Here is a 22946-nt window from a genome sequence, read left to right as displayed (position 1 = left end):
TGCACGATACTAATCTAGTTATCCTAATCTTACATCTATTCTCCAACACAAACCTGATCGTTGGGAATAATCGTCATTCATAGATCATGCCATCTGACTGTTAATTTTGAGATAGGATCATCATATACTCAAATATTCTCACTTTTCCATCATAACCAACCATTCAGTCAACTATTCATCACTAGGTAAAGATATCTGACCGTCCAGTCTTAGTTTGAACCACCTGATCATAGTAAACTAGCTACTTGATCTCAGCATCCGTTCGTACACATATCGAATAAAGATTTTGATCCCTTCTTCTTATTCACCACCTATGAATATACTTAACCCACCATCAGAACTACAATCCAAGGAACTTACACATGTGAACAAGTTTCTTTAATCTAACGGTATACATGTTCTACCTCTTAATCACTCCAAAAACCCACTTTGTGTTCATCTGTTTATAAAACTGACTGTACATCCACCTGCATACATGGTCAGAGTACTAACCATCAAGTGCTACTATTTTTTAACATGTCATCTGACCATCCATTATGTGGTTTGATATATATACATTCCCTAATTAATTTTGGTGAATAACTCTTTATTCATAATGATTTAGATATAAGTTCTTTTGTAAGAATTGCTTAGAAACGTACCTATAACCATGCATAACCATTAGATTTTCCAAAACTCTTATATCAATAATAATTATGAAAATGCCATTAACCTGGACCCTTGAAATCTTAATCACATGGTTCTTATAATACATTTCATGTAAAATTTTATACCATTCCTATTTATTATAAATTAACTATACATATCGAATTTCAGCCCTTAGATCATTATAAAAGTGCATAACCATTAGATTTCCCAAAACTCTTATATCAATAATAATTATGAAAATGCCATTAACCTGGACCCTTGAAATCTTGATCACATGGTTCTTATAATACGTTTCATGTAAAATTTTATACCATTCCTATTTATTATAAATTAACTATACACGTCGAATTTCAGCCCTTAGATCATTATAAAAGTGGCCTAATTGACAAATCATCACTGTAACTGTTGATTTTGGTGTCCATTGAGAGAAGAAACTGCATAGGTAGTTGTAGTAGGATATTTCTCTTCATATGAACGACTTACATTGCCCATAATATGGACCAAGTGTGAAATATGATAACCCTACTTTGGTAGGCTTTTCCTTAGGCGCGAAGTTATCCTTTCGAAGCTTACTAACTCCTTATAAATCTAGATATTCCAATTTAACTACTTTCTGCCGTCCATTGCAACTCAAATTTGGACCACACTTTGGTCTCATATGACTATGAGGTAATACAAAATTTAGACCCCGATCTATGATCTTATACCATTGAATGTTGAAGTCAGTTCCTTCAAAAGGTGAAATTTTAAATTTAGGCTTTTTCAAACATCAATCAATTACCAAAATTTTTTCAACCATTTGCCTATCCTGACTACATATTTCTCTCAAAATTGGGCCCTAATCATTAAGTGTAGACCGTTAATTGAGATCAAGTTCGTTTTGGCACCCGTTAGGAGAATTTATAAGATAAGTCAATCTAAATTTCGGATCACCTAGAAAATCGTATACTCTATCCTTATTCGACGACCCCAACACACTGGATGAATTAGAATTAAAGAGAAATCGCTAAGAAATGTCAAAATGAAGAAACTCAATCCAAGTGAGATGTGAAACACACTCCCTCTCACATGCCCACTCCTTTATAAAAAGGAGGAGTGCTGCCCTTCTCCACTCATAGGCCAACACTCCCAACGTCCAAGGAGGAGAGAGAGAGAGAGAGAGAGAGAGGGAGAGAGAAAGAGAGAGAGGGAGGGAGAGAAAGAGAAAGAGAAAGAGGAGCAGGAGAAGCCTCGACGCCCATCATCCTCTTCCTTCTCAACATGTGTGGTATGTCCCTTTTGCTCAAACGATGTCATGATTCATGTAAAAGCTTACCTACATGGATATCTACCCAGGGTTTAGATCTAAGGCTGAGGTGAGGGAAACCTTTAAAACTTATACTAATTTGAGTTGATATGATTTATCTTGTTTTTGCATACTTTCATATTACTGTGATTTTTCATGCAATTAATTGATTTACCATTATCAATTATTTATCATTATAGGAATTATGGTTTAAGGTATAATTTTAATTATGCGTGATCTTTATGAATTTATGAGGGGTAATGGATACAAGACTTGCATTTTGCCAATTTTGAAAGCGATGCGTACTTCCACTCTATATTGAGTTAGTCTTTTGGTCCTCTCCCCTTATTCTTGTTGAGTTAGCATATTCGCTACTCTTCTCTTTTATTGAGATAACTTAATGATACTTTTCTCCTTTATTAGGTTAGTCATGTGTTACCTCCCTTTATGACTTGAGCATGTGTCTTGGAATTCTAAAACTCCCATAGTTCAATTTATTTTTCCTTTGGTGCTAGTGATGTGTTAGAGGTCTCACATTTAGTAATTCATATATTTTATCGTGGATGTAATGCACTTTAGTTAGTGACCCTCTTCGTCAACATGTAATTTCATGAATTTTGGGTAGTGGTGCACAAATCGATGTAAGTAATCCGTAATGCGTGTTACATCACTTCTGGGATTGAATGTCACAAATATTCACTCCATGAACAAATCGTGTTACGTAATTCATCCGATCTGTGTGTTGTGCCATCTTGAGGTGTTCACGTAAATCCGCGGTAACGTTAGACATACTAGTGAATCTCTGTAGTTATGGGATGTGAGACGAGCCGGGTTTTCTATAAATTATATTCCACATTGTGATGATCATTACGTATGATGAGCCGCATACACTTTGCTAAGCATGCATTCATATATATTAATTACACATACCGATACCACTCGTAGTGGTTGAGTAAGAGATGTATTGGAACCCTTACATTACTTGTTGGATCTCGGTCTTTTGCAACATCGCTTGTGTACACACGTGTCCCAACTCGCACCGTTGATAGACCAAACATTGTACCCTAGTACACCTAGAAAACTCACTCAAGTGATTTGTTCCAGATGATCTTGAGACCTCTATCATGTGGACCATGTCGTCGTTAAGATCACAATGGTGAAAACCGTGCATCAATCTGACGCTCCGTTAGTGAGATATGAACCATCGAATGTAAGGCCCAAATTATGTATCCAGTAATACAAACAACATTTATTATGCTAAGCCCATTGGACTTGAGCCCATGTGGGCCTAAAGCCCACTTTTAGAACATGGAAATTACCAATAAATAGAACAATTGCTAAATGACAAAATAAGAAGCTAGCACATATAAGATGCACTATAAGACGAAATTGGTTTCTATCCCAAAACTCATCATTAGCTCTCTTCCCATGCCTTAGAAAGTAATCATGGCCCATGTCCACCTCATGATATACATATATCCAATGCATGCCTTGATTTGTGTCACATCACTTCAAACAACTAATTGCAACACTCCACTTCATCATCCACCACGCATCACTTACAACCTATAACCCTTATCCATCCATTAGCCAATGCATGTCTAGATTTCTTCCACCTTATCCAATGTATACTTAGCACCATCCACCTCATCCATCCACTACCCATATCATATATCACCTTCCACCTCACTTTTAGCACCAATAAAATCCCATAAACTTGCCACATCATCTTGCCACCTCAACCTCTAATTCCCTAAATAAGAGTAGGAGCTCTCTAGCACTTATTCTTTTCCTATACTTAGAAAAATTCTGAGATTTTAAGAGAGAGTGAGAGAGAGTGGGGCTAAGGTGTACCCATCATCAAGCTTAGAGGGAGTGGACCACACATCATCATCCAACCATCCATCCATTAAGGTGAGTCTACACCCTTCCTCCCATCCTCCTCATCCTCCTCTTTCTTCCTCTTTTTATTTTCCTGATATGTGTGTGCCCTAATGGTATGGATTTCTTGTGTGCATGTATTTATATCTATAGTGGTTAGCAAAGTGACCCATGTCAGTATGGTCCACCATGATGAACATCATATCCACACCCTTCACATATAATCCTTTTTTTTTGTGTCTAGACAGCAAGTTCTAAAAATCATATAAAATTGACCATGCAAAGATCAGATTTAAAATTTGACAATAATATGAACCGCAATATGAACTAACTCTGGTCCAAATTTCGTAGTCATCCAACGGTCCAATCATCCGTAACATCAAGTTTAATTGGCTGTTGTCCAGCAACACATGCAGGATTCTAATTTGCTTAAAACGGACCCATTTTTTTACTCTTTTAATGAATGTATTAAAATATACGTTCATTAGATTCGTAGAAAATTGAACTAGCTTTCCAATGGTATATAATAAGCCTCAATCAGAGTTCGAACGGCTGAGATCTTAGCCTTATACGAAAGATGTATTTGGGAACTTGTTATAACAATTCTTATGTGGATCATATCCATAATTCCAATGGTCAGATGTATTTGATGTTTGCGCTTAACTTACTCAAGATAGTTATTGATCGTATGTACGGTCCCTATGGTTAGATTCTTTCATGATAGAATTTAGGAAATTCTGGACCGTCAGATACTTCTGTAAGGACAAATCTTGAATTTCTATGTGTGGTCCAGATGAATCCAAGGCTTTGTATGGTTGGAAACCTATAAACGGCTTGAATGATGTATTCCCAAACCATCCATTGGATCGGATTTTCCAACAGAGAATCTGATCATAGAGATTTCATTAAGACATTTCATGTGCTACTTGTATGTTGTATGTATGTTGACCACAATATTCATCCTCTTATTAGTGACCCACTTGGTAGTGCGACTACTTTTGATTTATGTACTTTAGTAGTTCATTTAATTTGGACAGCCATGTGTACTGATGTGTGTCTCTTATATATGCTTTGCTAGTATGTGGGCCCCACTTGTCATTCTATTTATTTCCCTTCTTTTGCACTTTCCGTTTGCTGGAATATTTCTAAGTACCTAACTGCATTGCATGTAGGCTTCTTTGACACCTTGTGGTGGGCTCCACACTCTCTAGTTAAGGGTACCACTATGAAGGACGTTTAATTCTTCTATAAGTGAGCTGAGATGTCCCCACCTTTGTGTTAGGAATGATCCCCAAGTGTTTAGAAATTGGGCCCTAACAGACCTCCATGCTAAAAACTGTCTGATTATTTTTGTATTTTATACCAACTTTGGGTCTCTGTAGTGGACCGCACGCTGGAGATATGAGTAGGCCACCACTTAAAACCTTTAACCTATACTAATGAATAAATAAATAATATTTTACTCGGGCTAAATCAGACCCCACATGTTCAGGGAGTGGATCCCAAAATGTGGTCAGGCATGGTTGTATAGAAAATTATGTGCAGAAAATCGAAGTACTATGTTTGGCCTTGTACCAAATATTACATGTGCACAACCAGTTGGTTCCAGCTTATAATTTTTGAAGTACATATATAGTACAACCAAGGGCACCTGATGGGACACTGAAAGCTGGTCCCCTGTGATCATGGGATGTACTCAAGACTAAGTCAAAACTAAGTTTGCACTATATTTCTTGCACAGTTTCTCCAAGTACCCGTATTTAGGCCATCATCGTAAATTGTACTCACCCAACCAATGGGGCTTGCCTTATAATTTGTAAAGTCCATACATAGAGCTAGCAGGTGGTTATTTTCTTTCACCATATGTACACCCCACGTGATCATGAATCTGACTCTAAAATGACCCAGAACCAACCCTGCACCAAAAGTCTGTTTTACATAGAATTTATGTGGGGCCACATTGGTGGGGTCCACCACCTTCCTAAAGCATTTAATTCAGCATCTAAACTCTGGAAAAATATAACTCTCAGATATTATTATGCTTAAACCTTAAGTGGGCCATCTAGTATGGGTTATCTTGTATGGGCCTTACCTTTCATGTAATGAGGTCCACCTGGTATGTTTTGTAAATGGGTGTTGTATAACTTGTAAAATATTTAGTGGACAAATCTTGTTGTCTAGATGTTCTCTTAAGACATAGGTGGTCTTGGACCCATCTAAATGATGCAACCCTAAGGTCAAACCAGGCCGAACACTAAAAGAAATCGTTGGGAAATGAGAAACCCACAATGGTAACCTTCCTTGAGCCAGTTGAGTAGGCCCATTGCCTATTGGGGCAGCCCGTCTTTCATACTACCTCTAGTCAAGTAGACCACGCTTACAGAGACCTATTTTTCAATGTATAAACTGGATAATTGGGCTTTTCTTGGTTTGTTGTGTATGTGGCTAGTGGGCCCGATATGATATATTATATGAAAGATGTCACGCTCCAAACTCGGAAACCGAGCTCACAAAATTATCGATTTTCGAATCCAGCGTCGACAGCCTCCATAGTACCCCATTCTCAACTCCAGCACCCATGTACCAGGTCCCAATCCTGGATCCTACAAAGAGGATTTTCAACATCAATTTGATTCGTAATAAGCATAACCATAAGCATAACCCACAAACAATAACCAAGACACCATCAAGAAATCCACTATGATAAAAAAAATAAGGTACAATGCGTATGAAGGGAAATACAATGATAATAATAATGGAAACTCTTGAAGCTCGACTACACCTCCTGCTGCGACTAAGCTACGACTGCGTCCTGGCGTCACCTGCATGCATCAATCGTGCATAAGCTTATAGAAAGCTTAGAGGGTGGTGAGAGTATGTGCGCAATATAAGCGTGTTCACAATGGAATATCAAAGTAATGTGGAATATGCTGGCGAATCCATTAATAGTATCAGATGTACCAAGGCTATGCGATGTAAGGCATGAATGCTATCAGTCATATTAAGGCCATGCAATGCAAGGTGTAAATGATGTCGATCATACCAAGGCCATGCAATGCAAGATATAACTCAAGCATACAGTCCTCATCTGAATCAACATATCAATGCAACTCATCACTAGATCATCAAATATTAATACAGTTTTCACTCTGGATAATCACCGGGGTTTAGTACACTCCAAATGACACTGCCCCTTTCCCACGCGCATAGTCCAAGTGAGCGTAAGAAACCTCACTATCCACCTGGCCAATAGCTGTCAATACCTATCCAGCACGTCAATAGCGAACCCATTTACGAACTGGTCATACTCAGCCTAGCAATTCCCCTACCCTCGGGCGGGTAAGGCGACACCCCCTTCCAACTGATCATGACACAATGGGAGACGCAGCCTCTTGGTATTCGGCCCCCCGTGCGCTTATGTATCTACTCGGTTTTGACGTTGGAGTCATCCTCTAGTACCATCGGATTTAGTGATTTTCACCTAGGGACATCTTTGGTGCCTCGATGCTAGTAACAGTATTTTCGGTGTCAAATCCTAAAATCCATAATATGCCTGTGGAGGCTATGACCCTGATGTAGCTAAGGCATACAGAAATCATATCACACAAATGCGAGATGCATGAATCATACTGTCCAGTCATGCAATAATCCTGCACGTACTGCGTGCTCATGTGGGACAACTCCTCCTATCAGGGAGTCCCGTAATAATCCGCCCAATGACATGTGCTATGATTAATCACTCCTCATATCAAGCATACATATGATGCGCATGGGCATAGATCGTGAAGTTATACTAAGCATGTTAAATGATGATGATGTACACTCCTCATATCAAGGATGGGCTAGACGGCCTACTCATATCAAGAATAAGCCTAATGATCATGGGGGCCCAACGGTTTGGGTTAGCCCACTAAGGGGAGGTGAGAATGGGCCTAACAATGGGCCCTAAGGAGAGTTACAATATGGACATTTAACCATCATTACTCTTACAATGTGGACATCAAACCATCATTGCTCCTAAGGCATGGCCCATTATAAACATTATTACATACATCGTGGTGGAATTACACATCACATCGGTCCTCATATACATCGTTTTAGGTCTCACACAAGGGTCTCACATTCATCGCATTAGGCCTCACTTATAGGCCTCACATGCATCACATTGGGCCTCAAACAAGGGCCTCACATACATCGCATTGGGCCACATCCCATGGGCCTCAAATATATCACAATGGGCTAAGTCCATAGGCCTCTCATACATCTCATCGAGCCTTACTCGTGGGCCTCATATACATTAAATGGGCTTCAACAATGGGCCTCATATACGTCAAGTGGGCCGCATTATATGGGCCACACACATACATCATATTGGGCCCTATTCAAAGGCCTCATACACATCACTTTGGGCCTCAAACAAGGGCTCATAAGCTAGGCACAATGGATGGATAGTGTATGTAACACATATATAAAAGTGGGCCCCGAACAATCATAATGGGCCTTGAAAAATCGCAATGGGCCCCACGTAAAGGCCTTACACATTGAAATGGGTCACAAATACATTAAGGTGGACATCATGGATGGGCCACAAATACATCAAGGTGGGCCGCATCCACGGGCCACACCAATGGGCAGCATATACAACAAGTGGGCTTCATCATATGGGCCAATATATATTACATTAGGCCTCATCAAATGGGCCGCAATTCCATCAAGGTGAGCCTTAATGAATGGGCCACAAATACATCAATGTGGGTGTAACATCCCGTACCTTTCTGTACTCGGGTGTTGCCATGAGAACCTGACTTAGTATAAATACAATTCCAATCTATGAGAACATTCACACTCTGGCCTAAATCCAACCATCAAGGTGGTAGAGCAACTACAAGATTCGAGATCTACCATCCAACTGAGATGTAAGGGAATCTAATTAAAGGAGTGATCATCGAATCTAGATTTATAGATCTACCTCAGGTCAGATGGGTGGCCCATCCTAAGTTGATACCCAAATAATTATCTTTAAATGTGATGTAATTGTGTATATATATACTATAATACAAATTAACTTTATAATTATTCATAATACATATGTTACATGAATTATTCAATCATGTATATTATTTAAACTATATAAAAGATAAATGGTAAACTAACGCATTATTATATATATTAACTAACATTTACATTTTTATAATTTTAAGCTATAGGTTATCATATCATACTATATATAAAATATATATCACTTAATATTAGTTTTACTATGCTATAAATGCATGTATGATCACAAAAAAAAAAAAAAAAAAAAAAAAAGAAAAAAGAAAAAAAGATACATTATAAATGATTGTAAATGAATAATTGTTTATAACTATTTTATATATATATATATATATATATATATATATTATGACCTAAAATAGATAGTGGCCCTGGGTGGCTCACTAACTAAATGAACGGTCCTGATCGCAGGATTGGGCCACAAGTAGTCACCGGATTGACAATAAATGGCACTCAAAGGCCATGTTTCAGATAATATGGCCCACCTAAGAGTTGGATCGACCTCATACTCTGGATTTGATACTAAGTCGGGCTAACAAAATAGATGAACGGAGTGGATCACATCACGGGTACCACTGTAGACCCTACCCCTGATGCGTGTGCACACCATATGCCTGCACTCGCCGTGCACCGAGATTGTCATGTGGTCAAACCACGTTTGACGCGAAAATCCCAAAAACAGAGGATTCCCCTCTCTGTTTCCCTCCCGACGTTTTTGAACAGGCAACGTCCGTTTGCAACCATTGTGGCCCACCATCTTGACCCCGCGTCCAATCTAAACCATCCATCTTGGAGAGGAGGAAATTCTGACCACACGAATTACACTCGTTGGATCCCACATGTGTGACCACGATCACAGGCGCAGTGGGGTTGAGTGTGTTTCTTCTCTTTCCAAAAATGGAAAGCTTTGTTCTTCCACGCTGGCGATCTGCGTGAGGATAGATTCGCGCATCTCAACCATTGAAACAAGTCTGTCTCAACCATCCGTCCCTGCTCACGTGGGTTATGCTCTTCTGTGGAAAACCAACGCCAGAAAAAAAAAAAAAAAAAAAAAAAAAAAAAAAAGAAAAAGAAAAACCACAGTTTTACCAGTCGTTTCAAGAAACCAGGTAGAGAAATCAATCCTGGCCCCACGTTCTTCATCTAACGGGTGAGGTGAAATCTAGGGCTCATTATAAGCGTAAGAGAATCAAACAACAGGGGTTCACCCTCCATTTTCGGCAGCTACGATCAAATGCGGCTGTTTCCTTCCACCATCAAAGCCAACGCCCAGACCTCCACGAAACTTCAAAAGGCCACTCCTACAAGCTCTCTTGGACCGGTCTTGACTTCCCAAAAGTGACGCTTCGAAGGAATGAACGTCGGGGGTGAATCTGCCATTAAAGCCGGAGCTTTTTCCCCGAGAGCACAAGCCCTGTCGAGCTGTAGATCGCTGATTCGCCGGGTCGTGAGGGTGGACCACTATGAAGTATGTGTTCTATCCTAACTGTCCGTCCATTGGGCAGGATGATGTGTCCCAGCAGCCTCAGCTGCCCACTGACGTTAACAGTAGGTCCCAATCATGAGGTCACACCCGCAGCTAATAGCTGTTGTGTTGGCGTATGCAAACAGCAAGTTCTGTGGTGCCCCTTTAATGTACATGTTTGATATCCATGTCATCCGTGCTATGCACGTAGAGCCCACCTTGTTGATACGTGTGGCCCACACCGACGTGGGATCACCGTGAAGCATGTGTTTCTCCAACCGTCCATCTGTGTAGATCCGACCTTGATGATGTACATATCCACACCGTCCAGTAGCAGGCCAAACGCTACTGGACAGTGGGGAACTAACATCCACCGTTGAGACCTTCTCAGGCTTCTAGGCCGTTCATGAGAGGCCCACGGCCTGGCCCACTAACTGGGTGGGTCACTACCAGTGGGGCCCACCATGCAATTGTGCTGTATCTAGGCCGTCCGCTGGCTGGACGCCCAGCTGGGCCTGGACTCTTGTGGGTTGTCCATCCAGCAGGCAGCCCACCTTGAGGTAGGGGTTGTATCCATACCGTCAAACCATTTACAGAGATCATTTTATGGCACTGCAACGAGAATGAGACAGATCTAAATTTCATGTGGATCCCACCTTGAAGTAGTGTGGGATCCACTCCATGCATCCATGGGTCCCACGTGAGGCCACCATGATTTATGTATTCTATATCTCCACCGTCCATTTGATTGGGACGGTGGGATGTCACCGCGATGCATGTGTTTTACAGCCTCATCGTCCATCTGGACGGTGCTGTGTGAGGCCAACCATGATGTATTTGCCTTGCAGCCACTTGGTGATAAACAGGTGGGCCCATACCCCAGAGGCCAGCCCTTTGAAAATAGCATAGTAGGCTAGCCCCTTGGAAAATCTTGTAGTGGGCCAAGAAGAGCCCAATCTAGTGGCCCTATGCATAGCTACTGGGCAAGAAAATGGCCCAGTCCATGAGTTGATGGGGAATGCATGGGTGAGCCAACTTCATTTAAATTTCATGTTAAATCATGTCTAACTATATTATTATTTACTAAATCTCTATTTAATTGGTAACGGTTCAAATCTCATATGCATAGATCCTCTTTGCTTGAACTGACTCAAGTCCTAGATGGTTAAGTGTGGGTACTGAGTAGAGTTTGTGCATATTGAAGTGATTCAAGTTGATGTCATCTTGAATTGACCAAGGTGAGGACTCACCCTTTGAGCTTCCCACTTAAATACACTAACCTGGACATAAATGATACTTTAATTCTATGTAATTAGTGACTCTACATTATTTAGTTTACTCATTCCATTTCATGAATATACTAATATGGTGCATGATTGGTTCATGTAATGTATGAATGTTGTGACTCTTTAATGCTAGTAATATGAATGATTCAGTTGTCACATGTTGTAGAGTTTGCTAATTGACTAAATGTTGTTTTTTGTGATTATCTTATAGATTGAATATAACATGTTGAGGGCTTGCTATCTTGCGGGCCACATTTGACTTATACGTGCTTGATCACACACCTACCTTATATAGCTTGGGCTGCACCTTGCCTTTCATGAATTGGACCACATAATTACTCCATGTGGCTTGGACCGTTAATTTGCCCTTGGTGGCCTTGATGGAACATGGTGCCTTTTGTGGCTAGTTCACTACAAGAAATATGCATATCAGCGGCGGATGTCCACAGGCGGCCAAAACGAACCGCCCGTGTAAATGTAAAAGAGGGGCGTTTTTACGTGGCCGCCCCTGCATGGATAAGCCACCGCCGCTGCTGAAACAAAAGAGGGCTTTTCACCTCCCGCGTCCCCAAATCCGAGTGGCAAAAATTTCTCTCCCAAAACCATCTTCCCTCCTCTCCCCAAAATCGCCCCATCCCCAAATCTCGCACGCGCCAATATTTCTCTCCCAAAACCCTTCTTCCCTCTTCTCTCCCAAATCGCCCCATCCCCAAATCGCGCGCACCATCCCCAAATCCCGAAAGTCTCTCTCTCTCCAACGTCCCTCCACTCTGGCCTCTCTTGATATGACTTCCATTTCTATTGTTTGTTGAAGACGCTGATCTCTCGGCTGTTGCCCTCCTTGCTGGAACATGCCAAAGTCCGAGAAGGCCCGCAAGAGGAAGAAGCACTAGCAACAGCCGCAGCAGTAGCTCCCCTTCTCCAACAGCCGCAACAGTATGCTACTCTCTCTCTCTCTCTCTCTCTCTCTCTCTCTCTCTCTCTCTCTCTCTCTCTCTCTCTCTCTCTCCCCGGGTTTCATCATGTCTGAAATATCTTTCAGAGTGTGATGGATGATACGCAGGCACTTAGAAATTGCATACATGTCATATATGGTGGAAAAATCTGATCTGCATCTTGCGGGTGGTGTGGATTTTGTTTATGGCTTTTTTTTTTTTTTTTTTAATGCTATTGCTGATTTCTGAACAGGGGAAACTACCAAAAGTAATGGGTATATACTGGTTAGTACAAACGGTGGTCTAAACCAACAAAGAGTAGCTGTAAGGCTCTAACTGCTTGTACATTTTCTCCTCTTAGAAAACACTGGTAAACATGCGAGTTATTAAACTACAGCGATTTTAAAACCAGCATGATTAGATTTCCATCAAGCAGCATTTTCAGAAATAATGTGAATGAATTCTTGAAAAGTTAACCAACGGTTTCTACATGCAATATAATAGCACAAAGTTGCCTGCCTTTTAACCTAATGACCTATTTGGATTGGTGGAATCCAAAAAGTAAATGTAGAAAAGAAAGTGTTTTCTGTATATGTGATGTTTTGGGCTGATTGGACCAATAAGCAACCTATGGAAAATGGTTTTCCTTCCCATGGTTTCATAAAACAAAAAGAGGGTGATTTTCGTTTCCTACACAAAACCTGGTAACCCTGTTTTGCATTTTGTTTAGAGACTTTCTCACTTTTGACCATTGACCTTTCCACTTCTCTATGGTAATCATGTTGATTATAACAAACAACCTTTTTATTATTCTTTTCCATGAATTTTCTTATCCACGGTTTTCCTTAGATGTGATGTTTTCCTTTCCAAATCTACTTTTTGGATTTCACTAATCCAAACAGACCCTAAAGTAGAAAGAATGGGTGCTAACATCAGTCATTGCGGGTGCAGATATTGACTCTCTCGAATTGATCTGCAACTTAGAAATTGCATACATGTCCCTTTGGTTTTTGGTATCGAGTTTCAGTTCGCTATCTCAGTGGTCTATTTCTCTCTGTTCTGTTTTTCTTTAATGAAGCTTCTGTTTCTCAGAGTGTGATGGATGGATTGGGTCTTGCTCCAATGTGCCTCATTGGTGCGTAGTACCCACCTGTTGGAAGCTGACTCCATTAAATTGGTGGTTATTATTTTCCAATAAAAGTGATTTTTTTTACAAGATGTGTGATTAAGGATGAGAACTACATGAATCACTTTTGTTTGATTGCACAACGCTTCTCCCTTCCTATCTGATTATACAGCAAACATCATTATGCATGTCAGCTCAACTTCTCTTCTCCTTCTCCATGGATCTGAAAGAAATCAGGTCTAGTGGTCTGATACTATTAGCTTCTCCACAATCTAAACAAGTGGACCTCCACCGCATTTAAATATGTTTTTATATATATATATATATATATATATATATATATATATATATATATATATATATATATTATACCTAGATTTTTATCATATGAGTGCATGCTGCATTTGGCTTGATTTTTGGGCCAGGGAATTCAGTGGGCCCACCTGACAAACAGCCTAGCTCTCTACATGCGCTCCATGTTAACACGCATGCCTATGAATCCCGATGTCTCAGTCTTGTTAGCAGGCCTATATAGAGTTAGTCTCATTTCAACCCCAGTCATGTTCGATATAGTTATGCTGTGTTTTTGCTGACTTTATCTTATTTCAAACCCTTAAAATGGTTTTATTGTATAGTCTTTATGACACTTGGGTGGGATTTAAATTGATGAGCTGCAGGATGAAAGTAGAGGGAAAAGAAATTAGTGCAAAAGCTTCTTGAGTAGCATCTTATGCCCTTTTCTTTTTCTCTAAGAAGGGAACAATCATAAACATGTTCCCATTCTTTACTAGCAGTGTGTGTTCTGAGATTGAGATCTAGGAATTTGATGTAAATGAGTGAAACTTAATCTTGTACACATGAATGGTCTTGAGAACTGTTCCTGTACAAGTCTTGGTAGAATAAGCTTTTATTCCATGAGTGCTGCATTGGGGCCCACTTGTGTTCAGCCAGCTATTAGGTCTCTATTTGTGCATTGATTCTGGGTCTATTTTGCTGTTATTGTCATGTTGTGGCTGCAGCACTGATGAATGGAAGTTTCATATCCTTATGAAGCACTTGAATAAGATATATATATTGTCACCTATATTTTGATTTTAAAAAAAAAAAAGATCAATTAAACTGACAGAATTATATGCTTCCTAAGTTGAGGATATGCTCAGTAAGCTCGAGCCTTGAGTTGGGACAAGCAGGTGATAGACTGTGACCCAAATCTCCCATATAAGATGCTCACCATCCAATCTTTGTTTTCCCATTGATTTTGAATATGGACCATTCCTCTATTCAAAAAGAGAGGATTGTTCAGTTAGGGAAAACTTTGGGATATCTCCCATTGACAATGACAACCATCATACCAATGGTATGGATCACTGAGCCATAGTCCACACTTGTTCAATCTTAAGGCTACAAGATATTGTGAATTCAGACTGATCGTTATGAGGAAAAAGAAAAGAAAAGAATCTTCCATCGATTGCTCGTGAACTAGTTCAACTCTTTGGGATGGACGGGGGGATGGTAGTGGACATTGGAACTAATTGGTTATTAGTCCATGAATACATTTCTTTTTCTTCGCTATTTGGAGTGCTTCATGTAGCTTTTCCTTGTTTGACTGCAGGTTTGTAGTCTTGAGTTGGGAGCTTTGTGTATCATGCCTTGACATCTTCACAAGTTCACATTTTCTTTTTCCTTTTTGTTCTGTTTTCCTTGTGATTCATATTTTTATAGATGAATGTGAAGTTTCCTATTAATTGTTGTGGGTGTTTTTGGTGTATGGGTTGTTGTCCATCACAAAGCATACTGAAGCATGGACATTTTCTGCATGTAGTACTGAGTGTAGGACCTAGCTTGTATAATAGGAAGTAGCTTGATTTTTCTATAGAATATTGATGTCATGTTCGGATGAACCCATTTGAAAATGATTAAACCATTGGGAGTGAAGGGCATATTATCCCTTGATCCCATCATCTAGATGTTAACATCCAGTCCCCACATAAAAATAGCAAAGACCAGTTTTTTTTTTTTTTTTTCCAACTAGCTATGGAAATGGGTATTCCTTGTTGTGTTAGAAATTGCTACTTACATCCATGTAATGATGAATGTACTGCTTGTTGATTTATTTTTATTTATTTATTTGATTATTTTTTAAGTCGTCATCATCATCTAAGCCTAAGCCTTTATCGTAGCTAGTTGTGTTAGGCTTTGTCACGAGCTGAAATATGTTCGACTAATGCTCATCATGACTTGAAAATGTAAAGCATGTAGCAATTTTGCTATACAACATTGATTTCTTTGTGACATTCATGAGGAAGTAGGACTTATTTCATTTGAAACAAAAAATCTTCTTGAAAAAAAGCATACTACTAGTCATTTGCTATGGATCTCATTTCTTCCATTTGTAGATTAGGGACGGGTGTCGTTCTCTACATAGAGAAGGCATCTTCTCAATCCGGTGTAGTTGGTGTTGTGGAAGTCATTGTGATTGTACAAGTAATTAAAAAAGCCCCTAATTTACAGATTTATTGACTAAGTTTCGATCTGCCTGATTTTTGGACTCTTGTCCTAATGTGAGCATGAGAAACAAATGGACAGAGTGGTTTGAACATGATATGAAAAGAAGGAAAGAGATAAGTGTCTCTAATTACAGTTTATAATTGTATCTAAGTTCATCAAAGATGCATTTACATGAACAGATCAACTGAGTTGTCGAACATCTAATTACAGTTTATAGTTGTTAATTGATCTTGCTTAATGATATTTAGCAAAAGATATTTTCAACGTATCTCCAAAGCCCCAAGAACATCACAATAATGTCCAATACTTTTTCCAATGGTGCCATGTTGTATTCAAATTTTCAGATCTCCTTCTCCTTATTTTTCTACCATTTACCTATTTTCTATTTTTAAAAAATTCTGCAAGACTTCCCTTTCGATTCAAATAGTGCTACATTTATAACCTATTGTTTTTTTTGTGCATCTTCAATATCCATGTAACAAGCAGACTCCACTTCTAAAGGCACTGAGGTGCCAGCCATTTCCCTTTCAATTTGAATAGTGCTATATTTATAACATATTGTTTTTTGTGCATCTTCAATATCCATGTAACAAGCAGACGCCACTTCTTAAGACATTGAGGTGCCAACCATGCAAACATACATAATCAATGTTTTAAAACCAGACTGGACCTTGGCCCTTTCTCCTGACCGGTCACGCCCGTTCTGACCCATTTCAACTAAAAAATATTCTTATTTGTAATCATTAAAAAATAGAAAGAACTAAAAAATAATATGTCATTGGCGTAGTGGTTCAGCCGTTTGATTTTCAAGTGGAGGTAGGGAATTGAACTTTGACTGATGCTTTTTTTTTTTTTTTAAAAAAAAAAAAAAACAAAAGCAGTAAAAAACAGTCATCCACTTAACTGACTGGATTTCTTGACCTGAAACATTTGGTGGCTGTTCTGGTCCAACGGCTCAGTCCACCTGGGTTTAAAACATGTGCATACTTGTGGTTATAAGAGAAAATAAATTCTCTTTTTTTTCCCCCTTTTTTGTTGCACTACCAATTATGTTGGTGATAACATTATGTTTAGGATATGTTTGTACGCAGCCGGCTCTGCTTGAATCAGATCGGAAGAACCCATCCTTTTGAGTGGAAGACGGTGCAAAAATAATTGGAAAAGGCGCCCATCTTAATGTGTTTCTGCTTCCACATGAAACTTTATGGATAAACCAAATGCCTGATCTTTTAGATTGAAATCTGTTTGGATAAAAGAATCCAAAGGAGTCAGGATTCACCACCATCCCAAACAGGACCCAAGTTCACAATTAGTTGCAATGTTGCTCTTCGAAAAAAAGAAATCACTACTATTAACTTGTTCTGTGTTTGTAACATTGTCTTGTAAGAAATAAAGTGCACTAATGTAACCTTATACTTTTTAATAATACCTTATAACAAGGTACATTACCAATCAGATTTTCTGGCACATGCACACCAAGGAATATTTTCAGCAAGCTTCTGATGGATGAAGAGAGTGACTCTTTTTTTAGGCTCAATCAATACCCTCCATGACCTGAACTTAAAGCATTGAGTTGCAACTTAACTGGTTTTGGAGAACACACTGACCCTCAGATAATATCAGTTCTGAGATCAAACAATACATCAGGCCTTCAAATCTCTCTCAGTGATGGGAGCTGGGTTTCAGTCCCACCTGACCACAACTCCTTTGTCATTGTTGGTTATTCCTCGCAGGTATAAATCTGCATAATGATGCTTCTTCTTTCTATTTAATTCCCAAGTTTCTCTGTTTTGAAGAATGGGCTTAATATGGTGCATTCTTGCAGGTATGGGCAAACAAAGCCAGTTTATGCATATCGTTTGATGGCACATGGAACTATGGAAGAAAAAATATATAAACGGCAGGTACAGACAAAACATGACTACTAATAAATGATGTGTATGAGGCTTTACTTACCATCAAATTGTGAATCTCTAGATCCCATTCACATGTATTTACTGTATGGTTTATATGTGTATTTGGATGGTATCCTTATTGTTGCATGTTTGATGTTTGCTCTGGTAGTTGGAATGCTGAAGTTTAAAGAATTAGTAGAGGCTTCTATTGTGGTTCTCAGATGTCAAAGGGCATCAAAGCATGCCTGCCCACTTTCAGTCCCAACTGATGTACGGTTTTGCCTGTTTGGCTATATCAGGCTATGTGGCTGCATGGAAAGTTGTATTGCTATAAACATTTGTAGCATGGAAAATGGACATTCATGTGCATTTGTAGTCTGAAAACATTAAATAGACCGTTAACTGTTTTATTGGTATTGTGCAGTTTCTACTGGTCTACTTGTTGAGGAGACATTGTCTGGTGCACCAGTCCATACAGATAAGGAGCCTCCTTATTGTTGAAACAAAGGTAATTAAATACCTGGGTTGGAGTTGAGTAAATATAGACAACACAGACATAATTACACCAACCTAACTTCTACGAAAGACATTATTTCCTGTTCTGCAAAATTTTTCATTTCAAAGGATTTTGTGTGTGTGTGAAGATTTCATTGTAATCAAGATAAACAACCAAACAAAAAGATTTCATTCTTTTGTTGTAGAATTTATGATTTCATAGCTTGTTTATGGAAGCATTTTGATTTTGTTTATTTACTTACAATAGGCACTTAGACATTGGTGAAGCTGAATTTTCTAGATTCCATTCTGGTACCAAACGTGGCGATATTGTTGGTGTCACTGGAATTCCAGGTTGGTTGGTTTTCATTTATGTTCTTCAATTCTAGCTAGCAAAACTTTTCCTGTATCTTATCCTTTGGGTATTGGCTGTACTTGCATGTCAAAATATTGATTTCTTCCTTTGTAAACAGTGACACTTGAGCTTTGTAGGAGAAAGTGGATCACTGATTATGTTAGACTTTTGGTATTTGCAAAAGAGTGGAAAGGAGCAGCAATGTGTTCAAAGTCTTATGAATAAAAGTTCATTGGTCTATTGTACATTTGTGATTTCCGATATGTTAAAAATCCCAAAACTAGATAATAAATATTATGCTAAAAGTATCATAAGAACAAAAGATAACTGTAATAATCATGAAAGGTTTTTTTAAAATTTTTTTTTTTTATGTGTTATGTCCAATGTGGTAACACACGATGAATATTGATAGAGGCATGTGTTGACATGGAATTTTTTTTAAAAGGTTCCATTTCCTTGTTACATAGCCCATAAATACGTGGTTGCCTGAACCTAAATCTTTGCTTTGTTTGTGTCTTCTATTGTGGAATGATCCGATTTAAACACTTTAACAAAATCTAATGTGTTAGCAAACTTTGGGATCATCATACAATTCTGATCATTCATCTAATACATGTGGTGCTCCATGCCTGTCACAATGTCCAACCTATAGACCAGATTTTGTTAACCTTGCATATGCTATAATGCCTATTTGTATTTGTGTGTATATAATTTTATTCTGCTTTAATGGTTATTAGTTTAGAGTACACTTGGTTGCCACTAAAGAGATTTTTCTTCATATTTCATAATTTACAGAAACCTACTAAGAGCCTAAGAGTAGAAATTCCAAAGTCATAACTTTGTTTTTCTATGCCTGTGAAATGCTCATGAGCCAAATGTAGCCTGAATGACTTTTTGATGTAAGATGTTAGAAACTATTCATGAAATGTAGGTTCCAGGGTGTGTTTAGCAGTTCAAAGAGTGGTTGATGGGTGCATATATATGTTGATTTCACTGTACAGGTTCTGATTTCAGTATCGAAAACCAATCCCATTCTCCAACCATCCAGCTAAGATATTGTAGCATGGCAACAGTTATTGGACTGTGTCTGCGAGTTAAGCTGATGCGCTGTTTCCCTCTAATTGTTGCCTTGGTCCCTTGTTGGCACTGGCAGTCCAGTCCCCATAAATAAATATATGCGGCTGCTATCTCAGCTGCTGTCTCAAAACATTTAATTGGCCTAAATAATGTGGCTGCTGTAAATGGGACTTGAACATTCAAAGAGTGAAACAGATAACGACAGGAAGAATCAAGAACTGCTTTATATGCAGGACTTACTGAACCAGGAATTGTTGTAAATGGCCTACTGATTCTTCTTGAAGTTAACTTTGCACAAAAGTATTTCCTTCATCGATTCCCATGAAGAGTTGTTGCTCTGAGAAGAATCAAGAACTGCTTTATATACAGGATTTGATACTGCAGTAGCAGCTAATACACCAACCGGTTCACCAGCAAGAGAACTTCCAGGACTATTTTCGTCCACCTGTCCATTCTCAAATTGAATTATAGAATTGCTGCAGAGGTTTCTCACTGTCCCATCATAACAGATAACGACATCTCTAAGTGTGGCCATTAGATTTTTAAACAAAGTTCCTGGTTCAGTAAGTCCTCTAGAAGAACGGATCAACACTTCCCTGGATGATATGGAATGGACCAAGTCTTCATAGGGGGTCAGACCTTGAAAAAAGGAGCTCTTAACTAACCCAAATGCCTCAGAAGGATAGTCAACACCATTAACAGAATACTTCTTTTGGAAGTGGAAACTCATATCCTCAACCAAACTCCTTGAATAAAACTTCCTTCGGTCATAAAGTTGAAGCCCCAAAAAGCCAAGTTGTTGAACAACCTTACTGATAGCTGAATCATTTTTCGAATCTATCAAATTACCCGAAGCAGATAACTTTAGAATACGAGTCACGATAGGCAGTTTTACAGTTTTCAAGTAGCTTTCCACTTGCAACTCTACAAGTTCATTGTAATTTGATCTCAAGTGAAGCAGCAAAGGTGATATGTCCTGAATCTTCTTCTTTATATCTTCAGTAACAGCCTTGGGAATGTCAAAATCATTCAAGCCAACACTATATCCTTCTAAAAAGAGAATCTCCATCAGCAATGGCTGCAACATATTAAAGAACTTAACAGCCTCTTCTGTTCCCTTCTTGTTAAGAACAGAAGTAACAATCTCTGTGAATGATGACTGGAGTATATCTCTGTTGAAATCAATCCTCACCATTTCACTTTTACTGATCAAATGCCTCTCCCCAAAGCAGTCAAAAAACATAGGTAAAGCACTCTGTACTATTTGCAAAACAGTCCATAGAGGACCTATACGGTGAGCCTTAAACAAAGCAGGTTCTGATAAAACTGGTGAAACACACATAGCCAATTGTTGCGCAGTTGCTTTGTTTAAGAAAAAAGTCCTAAACATGAGTTTAAGTGACAATAAAGAATCATGCACCAGTTGTAAATTCAGACTACCACTATGAGAACTACGGATTTGCTTTTCAACACTAAACAGCTCCAAAACTTCTGCCTTTGCTGCTAGAGACTGTGGATAAAATATATGAACACAATCCATCATGATGCGTGCATACACACATTCACAAACACACCTCATCCATCCATCCGTGCAAGCATACATACATCCATCCATTCATGCATGCATATACACACATAAAAACATGGATTTCATCATACAACCATCCACCCATTAAAAAATGAAATGGAAAATCAGGTTGCTTCTTTTGAAAACCAGTTACTTCCATTTTCTGTTTTTTTAAGACTGAGAATTTATTCCTCATTGTGGCAGGCATACACGAACAAGCTGGAGAACAAGGTTTCACGTCTGGAAGGAGAGAATGAAAGGCTCAAGAAGCAGAAGTTTGGCATTTCATCTCTCCTTGCGATTTTTTTTTTCTTTCTAAATGGGGTTGCAGGACCATACAGAGTTGGTTATATCTAAGTTTTGGTCGGATATTGCCTGAGAATTAGATTGTGTTTGTTTTCCTTTCATTTACATTTTAAGGCATCTTATGTTAAAAAAGCTAGGATTCAGTGGCCTTATTGTTGTTTTTTGTTTATTTTTCATTAGTTTCTCATAGCAAGTTGCAATTTTGGTTCATTTCCTTTTGCTATTAAAATGCTAGGAATTTACTTAGCATTTAGAAACTGCGGGCTGCACCTTGTTTATTTTTCTTTGTTGGATAGACTTGGTAGAAGAGAAGTATCTTGTCCCAGCTTCTTAGGGTCTGCTTCAAGGATCTTTTTTTTCTTGGTTGCCAAAATTCCGATCTAGGACCCTATCTTGAGTGAAAAAGACATCTTGTCCATTATCACCACCTCTATCATGGTCCTGTTAGAGTATCTAAGGGCCCGTTTGACCAGGTGGATTGGAAGGGATTGAATGGTATTAAGGTGGATGGCATGGGTTTCTAGGTAATGATGGTGTTGTCAGTGGATTGTCTTGAGATCCATGGGATTGCTATATCCAGTCTATTAGGCATGCCTGGCCAATCTGGGGATTAAACCATCCTATCCTTTCCAATCCCATGAACCAAACATGTCCCAGGCAAATTTGAACGGATTAGGGTGGATTGGATGGGATTTAAAGGTAATGATGGTGTTGTCAGTTGATTGTCTTAAGATCCATGGGATTGGGATCAGATTACCGACTTTGTTTAGCACGCCCGGCCAATCCCGAGATTTAACTTCCAATCCCTTCCAATCCGACTGGCCAAACGGGCCTTAAAGTAAATTAATGGAATCTTACGAATATGAATGAACTGAATCAATCATATTTATCATCTATATTCTGACTGTTGAGTTTTCTTATTTATTCAGGTTTTAGATGCTTCTTGCACATGCCTTGACTAGCAACGAAATCCACTTCAAGAATATCAGGTGATGACTTTTATTTGCTTTTTCTTTCTAAACTTTTTCATACTTGGTGTGTTTTTCTTACTGGTTTTCTTTT

The 22946-nt window shown here is 38.9% G+C and overlaps 1 protein-coding gene across 1 annotated transcript; it reads right to left on the bottom strand.

Moving 5' to 3' along the window:
- Positions 1-20276: 20276 nt before the first annotated feature.
- On the bottom strand, positions 20277-21551 carry LOC131244180 (DNA-directed RNA polymerase V subunit 1-like). Its single transcript, XM_058243828.1, has 3 exons — positions 21204-21551; positions 20751-21089; positions 20277-20456 (listed from the first exon to the last, which is right to left on the bottom strand). Exons 1-3 carry the CDS (start codon positions 21549-21551, stop codon positions 20277-20279), a joined length of 867 nt encoding a protein of 288 aa, XP_058099811.1.
- Positions 21552-22946: the final 1395 nt, after the last annotated feature.

The sequence above is a fragment of the Magnolia sinica genome, chromosome 4 (genome assembly GCF_029962835.1).
Source record: "Magnolia sinica isolate HGM2019 chromosome 4, MsV1, whole genome shotgun sequence".
NCBI lineage: Eukaryota > Viridiplantae > Streptophyta > Magnoliopsida > Magnoliales > Magnoliaceae > Magnolia > Magnolia sinica.
The sequence above is the reverse complement of the archived record's forward strand: the minus strand, read 5'-3'. Positions and strand labels throughout refer to the sequence as shown.